The sequence below is a fragment of the Malurus melanocephalus genome, unplaced genomic scaffold (genome assembly GCF_030028575.1).
Source record: "Malurus melanocephalus ecotype Western Australia unplaced genomic scaffold, MMel_1.1 scaffold_547, whole genome shotgun sequence".
Lineage (NCBI taxonomy): Eukaryota > Metazoa > Chordata > Aves > Passeriformes > Maluridae > Malurus > Malurus melanocephalus.
In genome coordinates this window covers 294,010-307,216 of record NW_026623779.1, presented here as the reverse complement: position 1 = coordinate 307,216, position 13,207 = coordinate 294,010, and the positions used below count along the sequence as shown (strand labels likewise).

General features: G+C 41.0%; 1 protein-coding gene across 1 annotated transcript in view; it reads right to left on the bottom strand.

The window, feature by feature from the left end:
• Positions 1-13,201, bottom strand: part of SH3GL3 (SH3 domain containing GRB2 like 3, endophilin A3) — a 31,594-nt gene extending 18,393 nt beyond the window's left edge. Inside the window, exon 1 of the mRNA XM_057382036.1 lies at positions 13,104-13,201. Coding sequence (XP_057238019.1) covers positions 13,104-13,148 — 45 coding nt within the window. The 5' untranslated portion in view covers positions 13,149-13,201. The remainder of the gene's footprint in view (positions 1-13,103) is intronic.
• Positions 13,202-13,207: the final 6 nt, after the last annotated feature.

The window sequence follows — 13,207 nt, the reverse complement described above, 5'->3', positions numbered from 1 at the left end:
CTGGGACTGAGGAACCTCAAACAGTGCAATCCATGTGTGCTGGGGTTGAGGAACCTCAGACAATGCTATTTTATATTATTTTGCTTCAACATAATAGAGTTAATCAATAGCTTTTCTATACCTGCACATGTGCATATTCACACTCCCATATTCCCTTATGTAAGACAAGAGGTATTGGAGACCTGCATGCTTCTGAACACCCCACCAAGTGCTTATCAAAATCTCCAGGCATGTAAATACTTCTCAAGAGTCTGACCCAAGAGACTCATCAGAGAAGCACACAGGACTCAACACTGCCAAGATATGAGCTCTGTTTCATTTCAGATTCTAGTCATAAACAGCTGAGAGCAGCTGAACTACTACTACTGCATTACTATCACTTAATGCCTTCTTTGCAAGAAGTATTTTSTCCTGGAGTTTCTTCTGGCGCAGCACAGCAAAGGCTTCTGTTATTTACATTCAAAAATAATTGCCAGATCAGCTGTGGCTATTTTCTTAACCAATCTATACATCCAAAGCACACGCAGTTTAGGGCAGCTTCTGTGCATGGGCTACAGTTTTCCCAAAAAACACTGCAGAAATTGCCAATAYTTAAACTATTGCTTGACTGTGGAGTTCCCTGGGGATGCCTGGACCCATCACTTCCTTGCAAACAACAATGCACATAGCAAGACCCACAGCACTGTGGCCTAAMACATTTCAAACAGAATTAACAATTCTGACAATCAGCAAATACTTTTTTCTAAAAGCTAGATGCTTTAGAAGTATACAGCAAGTTGGATACTCTAGAAAGAAGATGAACTTGCACAACAAACCATGGCTTGGCAGCATTCCACCCACCAGCGCAAATGAAAAGATGCACTTCTGCAAAGAAACACTGCATGATCATTTGCACAGCAATGGCAAGCCTACCTGCCYAAAAGGCACATGTAACAATGCACACGAGTCCCATTTTTCACACTTTTTTTTTTCGGCAATGAATGCACTGGTTTCTTCCAGGAGTCCACTACATGCCTCCTTTTGTTACTTTTCAATTCCCAACCCTCCACACTTCYAGAATTAGCTCAAGCAGGCACTTCTCTCACCTGTATSACCAGTTCCAGAGTTTGCAAAAAAWWTTAAGTTTTAAAGGAAACTATGGCAAAAATTACCACTTTTGAAAGGGTAGCACATTTAATACTCCATAATAATTTAATTCAGAGTCTATTTAAAACATTAGAACTTTAAATTCCTGTATTTCATTTGTGAACCTATTGGAATTTAGCTCTATTTTCAGAAGAGGTTTGCTATAATTTCTTTTAGCCTGAGGATCTGAGTTTCAGAGCCTTTGGTGAGAGGTGGCCTGAGGCTGTACCAACCATCCCAGCTCAGACACTGAGGAGAGGGGCAGGAATGCCCCTGGCAGGAYGGGATGTGGCAATTCAGAGCATTCCCTGAGCAGCCACACCAGCAGGGTCCCAGTGACAATCTGAAATTGCTGAAATCCTGTGCAGGGCTGAATACAAACACTRCTTGCCTTCCTGGGACACAAACAGCCCGACTGATGCTCCTCTGTCCATCCAGGTGAAATCAATGCCAAAGCTTCAAACACCAGCACAAAGCTGCTCTTTGTTAGGGTATCATTGTCTTTGAGACTGACAAATAGAAGAGTTTGGCTCAGTGCTCAACAAGTGAAACAAGAACCAGGGCAGGGTAGAGCAAGGAAATGGCTTTAGCACTGACAGATTCCTTCAGCCCTGCTCTGTGCCAGGGCATTCAGCTCTGCTCGGGCACTCCTGCAGTGTTTGGGTATCCTGGCAGTGCCCGGGCTGTGCCCATCTCCCCTGGCAGCACACGAGAGCAGAGCTGCCACTCTCGCCTCTCTCGAATATTTCTACTATGCTTTGTAATTTTGCTCTCACGGAGATGTTAAGCCAGCCATGCATTCTGAAAAATGCTGTTTCCTCCTCATTTACTAATCAGTGGTACACTTTTTTTTCATTACATCTCTTTTCACTACCACTTTCCATTTAGTTTGTTTTCTATCAGTTGCCTCACCCCTCATTACCTTTTACCCCTCCTTGCCTTCTGTTTCTTTCCTTTCCATTGTTTTGTTCTAATTTACACTTCTCCCCACCTCTGCTGCATGTATGGCCTGCTCAAAACCTRAGCAAATCTCATACACACAAACACACTTTTTCCAGAAAAAAATTTCTAATCATGATACTAGTTCCAACACTAAGCCCAACTCAGAGGGACCAAGAACTGTCCATTTTTGCTGCATAAGTCAAAAAAAAATGTTCCCCCAGTTAGGAGCAGTGGCTTCATAAATTGTTTAGAGAAATGACACTTAGGCAGGAAATTAAACATTTTAGAATGACCAGTTACTTTGTGCATCTACAAACGATAAAAATTCATCCAACCTTCCATYCCAAATATCATCTCTCACAAGCCAACCCCTCTGTCCTTTTTCCCTGCTAGTGTCTCTTTTCTGTTCCCATCAAGAGATGCATATACTTTTGTTCTCTTCAGTGCTTTGTTCAGGAGTCATTTATTGATACAYTCTCAAGTTCTTTTATCAAAGCACAAGACTGGTTTATCCTGGTAATTTATAATTTCGACTCAAGGTTAAAAGAACAAAGAGTCCTAGGACAGAAATACTGTAGAGAACATTCCAGAGAAGATCATGTACTTGCTGTTATTTTGAGAAACAGATAATAACAAAATGAGCAGGAACAAAACAGCCAGAAAGAGATAAAAACTACCTTTGCTTTCAAGGAGAGTTGCAATAAACCTTTCCTTGAAAATCCACCTTCTATCACCTCTGCTTTCTGTCACATAGATACATACCCTTTATGACTCCACATTTCATTAAATTTGACCTGCCTTTAAATTGCACTTTCCCTGGGACGCAGGGACACTTGAAGTTAAGAACACAACAGATAAGGATCAGCACTTACACTGACTGTGATCACCCACGTGCCAAATGGCTTAGAAAGGGTGAGTGCCAGGCTCAGAAAATGCAATACACCTTGGTTTGAAACCACTGCAACAGCAAAGGCCTTTGATTAGAAATCTGTCACTTAGACAAAATGCCATCAGCATGTAATAAACCCTTCTTTTCTATAAATGGTATTTCAGTCTCCTCCTGCCTTCAGACCTGTCAACAGCAAAACACTTTTGGATTTAAGCCTCAGGTGAGACCTACAGCTCTACCAGGTAACATTAAATACATGAGCTCAAAGCATACAGAATGTTTAATATAATTCTAGCAGAAAATGTTTAAAGGAACATATTCCACCACTTAATAAACTTAAAAGGCMAAGTCCTTTCTCTTATAATGCAAACAGCATTTGAGATAATTTTCTTCACTAAATTTYTGACAAAAAACTATTAAGCAATCAGTAATCATATGCGGATATTTATGGCAGGACCCTCGACTGTAGCTGTAAAAAGTGTCCTTTATTTCTTTCCCATAACATAAAGCAGCTTTCTCTGCTTCCTAATTACACGCATTCCTTACTCTTTTTAACCACTAGTACAGAGTTTAGGCACTGAACAACATGAAAGGAAACGTGTTGCACATTTCCAGGAAAGAAGAGCAGCTGTCACAAAGCAGAAGCCTGATTCCAGCCCCAGAGAGTTGGAACATCTCAGCAGCAGTGGCACAGAGCTTGYTATTGCAGGCCATTGTGGCCAAAGCACTGAACTCCAATAAAGAACAATTCACACACAATTCTACCCCCTCCACTCCCCCACAGCCTCTCACAAATGAGCTGGACCACCCAGTGAYTAATGGAACTTGTTATTAACTTACCCAGACAAGCTGCTGCAGTAATACCATTATCCTGAAACTGGACTTTTACCTCTGGGTCCTACAGGCTCTTAAACCAGCTGAACTTGGGCACAGMCGCTGCTTCTGGTTCTGTAATTCTTAAACACATTGTGATTGTGATCTAAAGCYTCAAATGCTTTAAACTTGGAATCCMTAWCAGGCTTGGCATCCTCCCCAGGTATCTACACAGGCTGAGTGCACCCACTAACACTGCAATTCTCATGTTAACTGTTTGACCACACCAGTGGGATGAAAAAGTAAGAAACGCAGGCCTCATTCACATAGACACTTCTAAACCACAGTGCTTTTATTCCTGATGCCTTTGGCAGCTACTGAACTTTGCAGGCAGCAAAAACATGGAGAGGTATATTCCAGAAACTGAGTCCAYCTCATGGCCAGCTCAGTTTTTCAAGTTACCTACATGCCACCTCCTCTTCCCTGCCTATAAATCCAACCCTCATCTCTATGCCATTGCATAAGCCATGGAGCTCCAGTAACTCTCATGCTYTCTCCAGACTTGTTCCAATTCTCTGCACAGAAAGGTTTCCCACTCCCCTTTGATGATTTCTGGATGTGGTCCTTCCCACCAGCACTAAATGATCTTTCCCCCTTAATGCACCTGTTCAGACACAACATGAACAATTGTTCTGAAGCAAGACCAAATAAATACAGCTCTGAGGCCACACTTCTACACACGACAAAACAGCCACATGACAAAACAGTTCCACAACTATCCTCAGTCTGGAACCAAATCTAAGGAATTGTTGGAAAAGGAGGCTAAGATACTGAGCCCTGAGGAAATGGAGGCAATGGTACAAATYAAACAGATCACTGGCATGAGCTGGTACATACACCAATGCAATGCTCTCTGTGAGCCTCAGTCAGATGCACACAGACACTGAAGAACACCAGGATCATGGACAAAGGACACACTTGTCCATACATGAATAAAGTACAAGACTCCAGACTCTATAATGTGATTTTGCATTCCTATAGAGAGTGACTCATTTCGCACCAGGCGGTGACACGTCACACCACTGCTGAGTGTTTTAGTCAAACTTGTCTGCTATTCTTTAGCACAYGCATTGTACAACAAAAACTACTTTGTACTGCAAAACCTTGAACTCTTCCTGACAAACCCCCACTGTTTCCTAAAGAACTCAACACTGATATTACACATGCATTTATAAATCAGGAAATTCAGTCATTATTACTGTACACATCTCTGAGGGAAAACATCTTTGTARGAATTCAAATGCAATGAACAAACCTAACTAAATTTTTGGACACAGACACATAATTTGATGCAAACCGACTTAAAAAATGTAACAGTGTCAAGACTCAAGCATCCACTTTTCAGAAAAATATACAGATGCTTTTAATGAGCAAACCTGATTACATTAAAGTCTCTGATTAATTTAAATTAATTGATATAAGACCCAAAACAGCCAAGAACAATGACATGCCCGAAACCATAAAGCTCCATGCTGACAGAATCACATGTTTTATTTCCGTATTTCTTTYTGCACCCCACCAGAACCATTTTCTGCCTCTCTTCCAGCAGCTTGTTTCAGGTACAACTGGGCAATATTTCATCATTTCCTCTGCATGGAGAGGAGCTGGAGCTGTGAATGACAAGTTGCACACTGCGTGCACGTTGGCTGTGTGGCTGTTACCACATTAACACTTTTTCCTCCCTCCATGGATCCCAAGTGCAAAATTTCACTTGGCAGCAATACCATCCTGATTTGGCCCTAAAACAATCCTCCATTCTGCAGTTGTTCTGTGTGCTTGTAAGGAAGGTGTGGCTTCCTTTTGATATACTCATATATACCCACTGCAAAGACAAGAAAGGGTGATTGTACTATAAACCAAAATGCTTCAAATCAGAGATTTAAATAACTCCTTTACACACTTCCCTTCCAAGTAACACGAGAACCTTTCATATTATCTTCTTACTCCTCRCTCCCGTGTGATTTGTTTCTATATTTGATGCCTCTCATGACTACATTTAGACTGCTTTTACAGATGCTAATAATTGTCRAAGAAGTCCCTTCAAACCTTCTGTTTTGCCCAGAGAGAACCTGAGAATTACACCACATTTATTTTTTACTGGTTAGCTAGTCTCTTGCTACCTTTACCATCCTTTGACAACAAGTCAACCTTTCATGCATGAAAAGTGACAAATAATTTGTTTATTGCTCTTTCAGAAACKACTTTCCAGACAGTAATTCTTACACAATTCCATTCCACGTAATCAAGTTAGAAWTTTGTCCTTCAATGTTATTAAACTGCTGCTTACATTTTTTAGCACTTAGACTGGCTGTGTGGATTTTAAATCACTATAAAACGGACTGAGAATTCCTTCTCATATCCTTACTTTTTATTGCACATTATTTTGATCTCAATGGCATCATTCCTACTCATCTGAGCTGCCAGTCCTGTAGTTTCCTGTGCTTTGGGTACAGTGTGAAACTCCCACATTCTTCTGCACACACTCAGCCCCCGTTCCTTGCTACTCAAGGCAATCCACCTGGTCCTGCTCTACATGGATTGCACACTTTGCCTTTCAATCAGCAAGAATTCTGTCTGCACAGCTTGAGAGGTTTCTTCTTCTTTCTTTCTTTGACATTTTAGGCCACAGTTTTCCCAGGCCTAAGTTCATGTCCAGCATCARAGCACTGTGAAGGAATGTGCTTCCAGTTCCTGGGTCTACTACAARTGCAACAAATGAATTTTTAATGGTCTTATAAGTCTCCTTACTCAAATATTATGAAAAATCCATCAATGTGCTCCCAGCAGCATTGCTGACTTAGCTAGGATCCATGTAGGTCCTTAGAAACACTACCCATGGGAAGAAAGAAAGGACTTCAATAGCTCAATCTTTGCTAATGCAACCTGTGCTCAACATTAGTTGGAAAAAACCTAAATGGAACAAACAAATCTCAAGCACTTTCTTGCACCTGAAAGTTTGCAACAATCCATGCTCCTTTYATTCATTTCATAGAAAATCTCCATGTATCACAGTGAAAAGTGAAGGGGGGAAAAAAAGGCATTATTTCATCACTTTATTCACCATGACTAGCTTGGAGAGGAAGCCACTGTACTTTTCTGCCTCATTTTCGTAACCCCATTTCAAAACATGCCCCTGGTTTTAGGCAGCAAGCCATTGTTACATGAAACACCACAAACTAAAATGCAACTGGGACTAATAGGGCTCCTCAGCTCCATTTCTGAGAAAGACACACTGTCCTGGATCCCACAAGGCATAATTCTTTCTAGTACTAAGAGCGGCATTGCAGAAATCCACCACTGACTTCATCCATGAGGACAGAAAAGAACTTCCTTCAGCATGCACATAGAACTGACTTCCATCGTTATCAAATTGCCTAGAATTAGCCTATGGCAATAAACTGGGGTGAAAGTGGCAATAACATAAACAGAAGCACTTTGTGCTTAACAAGAAGTGTTACAGCACTGTGTTTTTCACAGAAGCTATAAATACTGGGATGTATTTTACACTGGAATTACATATGTGTTGCAATAAAGTGGTTGCACTGCAACTTCAAGTAACAYCAGGTGATGCTAAAGAAAGCCTCAATGCAGTGCTGCTGCTGTGCTTCACTTGGCTCTTTGTTTTTCAGCATTGCAGGACTCTCMGGAGCCTGCACTGCAATGCATTACCCAGCATGTGCCGCAGTGACTCAGGCACAGCAGGAGTTTGGGATCAAGTGCCAGCTCKCACTCCAACTTGCAGGATGCCTGTGCAAAACTCTACAGCAAAGCCAASCAGCTATAAAAGGAGATGAATTCAAGGAGAAAGTTCAGCTCTCATTCTATTATGCTACTCTCTATTGCAAAGCCATTCAGATTTCCATATATAAATATTTTATGTGTAAAATATAAATAACCTCCTTCCAAAGTGCAGCTGCATCTCTGCTGGGTTTCCAGTTTACTGCATTATGATCCCTCTCTTGCAGGCTTTGAGAGMTGCACTGTTAAAGGCTGCAGAGCCTCCACCTTCTGCTAACTTACTGTGCATATGCTCACTGAAACACAGTTGCTTTTTGCTACATTTCTGCCTTACTGGCAGACTACCTTAGCTGCTGATAAATACAACTGTACAAGTATAAATATAAATTTCAAAACATATCAGACAAGAAACTAAATTCTACTGTCCTTTTCTCCACTGTTCTTCCACAATTCTGTAAGGTTTTCAGAAAAGTRAATCCAATTATCTAATAAAAAGTARGAACAGGATGGAAGCTTTCTCTCTATTCTGCCCACRGATTTATCATGCCCAATTCACACTGGCTGTGAAAGGACAGTATCTCTAACAGACTGTATGATAACAGCTTGTAGTCTAGGAAAGAAATATATCTGCATGTAGTCAGAAAAATTTCCTTTCATGTCTCACTGTCAAGTTCAGGTTCTCKTTGTACAAAGTTTACCAAAGCACTTCCTTTGCTATCAAGCACTTGTGTAATTGATGTTTTTGTGTATTAACTCAATGTCAACATGGACTTTAAAAAAGGCTTAAATATTATGTCTAGGCTAGTATCTACAAAATAGCAGAAAAGAAAAATAGTCAAGAGACCAAAAAATATCACCACCACAATCACCAAATAACCTAACAACAAAATCCAATCACACAACTTATTCTGTCTGGGAAACAAAGAGTTCTTAATTCTGATCTGGTCTTCACTCCACCAGATTGGATCAAAATGACACATAAATCAATGGAGCAAAACCAGAAATCTGGGAGAGATGAAGCAGCATCCCTGCAACTGTTGGTGATAAACAAAAGTTTAAAAAATACTAAAAAATTGGAAAAGGCCCTTTAAAAATTGCTAAAAGAATTGCAGCACTTGAAAAGACAAATGCCATCCAGGATATGTAAGAAATTAAATCACAGACCATATACTTTATTATACTAAAGTTAAATCACTTTCAGAAAGCAAAAGAGGAGTAATAAATTTCCGTTGTTCTGGTTAGAAAATGTGCTCCTCCTTAAACTCTATCTATAGACAATAGAACCAGCTTCTGATTCACAATCTCTTGGAGCTTCTCTTTCTTCACTGACAATAGGAGAAGGTTTAAGAAATCAGCCTGCAGAGGTTACAGTAACTGTTGATTAGCACATTACAAATGAGATATTGACAATAATTGTGAATATTCGCAGTTGCATTTCCTCAGAAAAGCATTGCTTTCCACTACCTTTTGGAAATTAGGCCTAAGAAATACAGTGTGAATAAGCTGTTGAGAGTGAAACTGCTATACACAGCTTTCCGCTACAATTAATTAAAAATATATACAAATGTGTGAATTTAAACTCAATAGCAGATTTTCTATGCCAGTCTCATGGCTGAGCTTTCAGAACACCCAAGGGAGTGAGGTTCTGAGCCCACCTCCCTCCACATACTTTGGAAAAWCCCACATCTTTACCCAGGGACCCAAGCCTGGCTGTGATTTCAGAGTGCAGCAGAAATCAGAAATGCATCTGACAYCTATGAAGGTTTTCTTATTCACTCTCTATGCTTCCTGCTTTTCTAAACACAAGCACACTAAAACCAGTCCCAGCAGCAGAAGAGGCAGCCCTCCCACCATCTGGGCTATCCCACACACACAACCACCACGAGAACAAGGCTACAGAGCAGCAGGCACAGAGACACACACACACCTACATCAAAAGGGCTCAGTGCAAAAACAGGAAAACAGATCACATCTGCCAGAGGCTGAACGAGACACAAACTCTCACTGCAAACTCAACTCCATGAAGGTCAATTAAATATATTGAAAATATATTATTAAAAACCATCTGAATTCCATGAGAGCTGCACATGAGTTGATAAGCTCTGAGAAACAGCCTGCCCTTGTTTATCAGCCAGTGAGAGGTGGGAACACTGCACGGGGTTCTGCTTGGCATTTCATGAGTCTAATGAGTTATCATCATGGAATCATCACCAATACYAAATGGAGAGAATGGAGGTGATCCTCACTGCAGTCCACTTTCAAATGAAACTTATAACCTAAGTAGAAAGCACAGTGAAGAAAATTCTAATAAACTGAAGGGTATTATCACTACAGAACAGACACAGAAACTTTGAGATCCGTACAAGCTTTGGRTCTGTCCATTCTGTGACACCAGGGGAAGCAATCAGTAGGGGACAGATAAGGGAGCAGCACTMCAGCTTCATCCACTGGAATGTACAGAGAAAGAGCTAAAACTTCACTGTCTGGGGTGCAGAACTCACTGCAGTGATGTCAACAGACACCATAACACAAGAGCTGTCTTCTAAATCTCACCRCAAGACACTTCAGTGGAAACCAACAAATATACACGATTTCCAATGGGAAAGAAACCACAGTTGGGTGCAAAATTCGAGGGGAAAACTATCAGAACACTCCTTGTGAATTACTGATTACAAACAGACACACCCATGGTAACTTTTTACTACACCAACCAAGTTTAGAACAGGGTGTGTCATGCCTGATTTTGGCAAGGGCTTTRGTAACTGTTTGAAGTTAGCTACTGACCTTTCATAAAGCAAAGACTCATTTACTWAACTGTAACTTCAGACAAACCAAGCTGACAAGCACCAGATAAATGTCCCAGAAACCTCAACTGCATGTATGAAATTGTAAGTAATTTTTGCTTTTTCCTGGACTACTGTACTTAAGTCTAAATACAAAGGTGATCACCACTAATCAACACAAAAGCTGAGCATAAAGACACCCAGAAGAGGCAGGCTTTTACAAGAACAAAACTGAAATGCAGTTATTTTGAAAAAAAAAAAAAGTTCAGTGGTTCAGTAAGAGTAAACAGTTATTCCATAAATCCATTTATCTTCCTTAATCTTTTTATAACTATAYATCTATACCCTTTATTTCATTTAGAACTGTAGTTTATTTCCATTGAACAGAAGTGTATTTTAGCACGGAAATAGTATCTTCTGAAAATATATGGATCCTGTCACTTTTTGGATATATATCCACATTTCTGAATGAACTGTTAAATACAGGCTGTCTTAATACACTTGCTTCAGCTTTCACATTTTTTAGGTTCTGTCAGCTCTCAAACAYTATTCTTATTCCTTAATCACATGTCCTGACACAAGTCTTATTCCCTCCAGTATTCCTCAATGTCCTCTGGGACATCTGCCAGTTTTTGTCATCTGCCCCCATTCTCCTTTGGGAACACTAAAGGAATTAATTCCATTCTTTCCCCAAGCAATGCCTRTCTCTGCTGTTAACAGTTACCACTGGCATCTCTCATCCTCTCAATACACAAAGGTTTGAATCTCCTTAAGTGATCCCACTGTACTTGSAGACTTAACGAGTCTTCTGTAGAGAAATACCTCCTTCATGCTCTGCATTTGCTTGCTTTAGCATTTTATAAAAGAATTCTGCTAAAGATGGAGTCCCAGTATTTCCATTTTTCATATTCCACCTTTTAGTTGTTAGTTCAACACCTTTWTATGTCTAAGCATGGCTATGACTCTGTGTGTCAGAGATAAAYAGTTTCATTGTTTAGACCTGGATGTTTTGATCTATATACACAYGCTATTTCTTCTGCTACTTTCCCACTGTTTTGCCCAACATCTTATCCACATTCTGAMAGAATGAGCTCTTAAGAAATGTCTTCTGTTAGCTCACATACCAAAAAAAAAAAAAAAATCCAGTATCTTATTCCTGAACTTTAATTTCCTAGTAAACAGCATTACTTTCCRTAACAACAGACCTTTTCAATTAACTGATTTAATTTTTTTCCTCATTTCTGTTTTCCTCATTCTCATTCAGTTTGCATTTGAAAAATGCATTGAAACTTTACGTTTGACCCACCATGAGGAGTATTATCCGAGTTATGCATTGCAATTCCTTACTGTATTGAATACTGGAAGTCACACCACAACTTCCCAATAAATGTAGTCAAATTCARTATATTCTACAGTTCCTCCTTGTCATTACTATTGCCTGTGTCAGATCCCAACCTCCTTTGGTTGTTGCTGTTAGTTTACCTGACATTTGGCCAGGATTAAGTAACCTGCACTGTTAGCAGTTGCTAGATGAGGACTCTTGTTACAGTTACCTCTCTGACTTCCTCAGTYAAGTTTCTTCAGCTTCCTGAGTTCCAGGATCTCCACTGCAGAGGCTGCACCACTTACCAGCATGGCAGATGCAAAACAAGCCAATAAATTACCTTTGGATTCGTTTACCCTGCAAGTCCAGCATTTCCTCAAAGGAACAGTGAAAGTTAACCAAAAGATACTGATTCACAACATTTTTCAGGATCAGTACATTCCATGAARCAAAGCACACTACTGAAACATTAGATAAAATATTTAGCATCTCTGTATCCAAACAAAGTACAGATTCTGAACTTGGGCTGCTGACAAGCTACATATCTGCAAGAAGACCTAAAAAGAGGACAGCTGAGCACTCAAAGAACCTTTATTTTCCTCACTCTCACCAAGGCAAGAGCAGTTGTCGGATTTGACAGAACAGGTTACAGGCACTAATTTCAGTATTACCATTTCATTAACGACAGCCAACAGAAATACAGATCTCTTTGGYTTGGAACAAGCAAACAAAGCAGTTGAGGCTTCCAAACACCTTCAGTGCAAATCCCACTGCAGCCCCTCCTGAAGCCCCCACAATAATGGGGTTTGCACTGGAACCATCCCGCCATGGAATGCAAACAGCCCTCCTGCTTGACAGAAAGGGGTTTCTCTCTTAAAAAACAGCTAAACTATTAATGCAAAGTACATTATAAAAGAGACAGGAGATAAAGGAGTSTAGTAAAGATGAAGATTCACCCTAGAGAAGAGTACAGCATCTAGAAAAGGAGGGAAAACTCTAGAATCATCTGATACCCTCTACAGGACAAATCCATGGCATTCCAGGTAGGATAATAAACCAGCAATCGGTGGAAGACCAAAACAATGAACTCTTTGGGGGAAAGCTGGTACCCTACAGACTGTGGCTTTAATTGAGGCCTCAAAACACGAACACGAACCCATCGTTAAATAACAAATATGAATAGCTAAAGACCTGAAACCCCAAGCAAAAGAATGGAACGGGCACCCTTCTCTTGTGAGATCAACACAGGAGGCTGACAGGCAAAAATACGAGCAAAGGCCCAGAGCTGTCGCTGAAGGAAACACTCCCCGGAGGTGCCAGGGTGATGCTGCCACAGCCAGAGGAGGGATCCGCCGCCCCGTGCGGGAGCGCGCTGGGCGAACCGCCCATCAACAGCAAAGCCCGCCCGGGCCCCGCCGCCCCGCCTTACCTGGCTGGCTTTGTGAAACTGCTTCTTGAGCCCCGCCACCGACATGTTGGTGCCACCGCTGCCCCGCGGCCGCCCGGGCCCAGGGCCGCCCGGTGCCGGTGCCG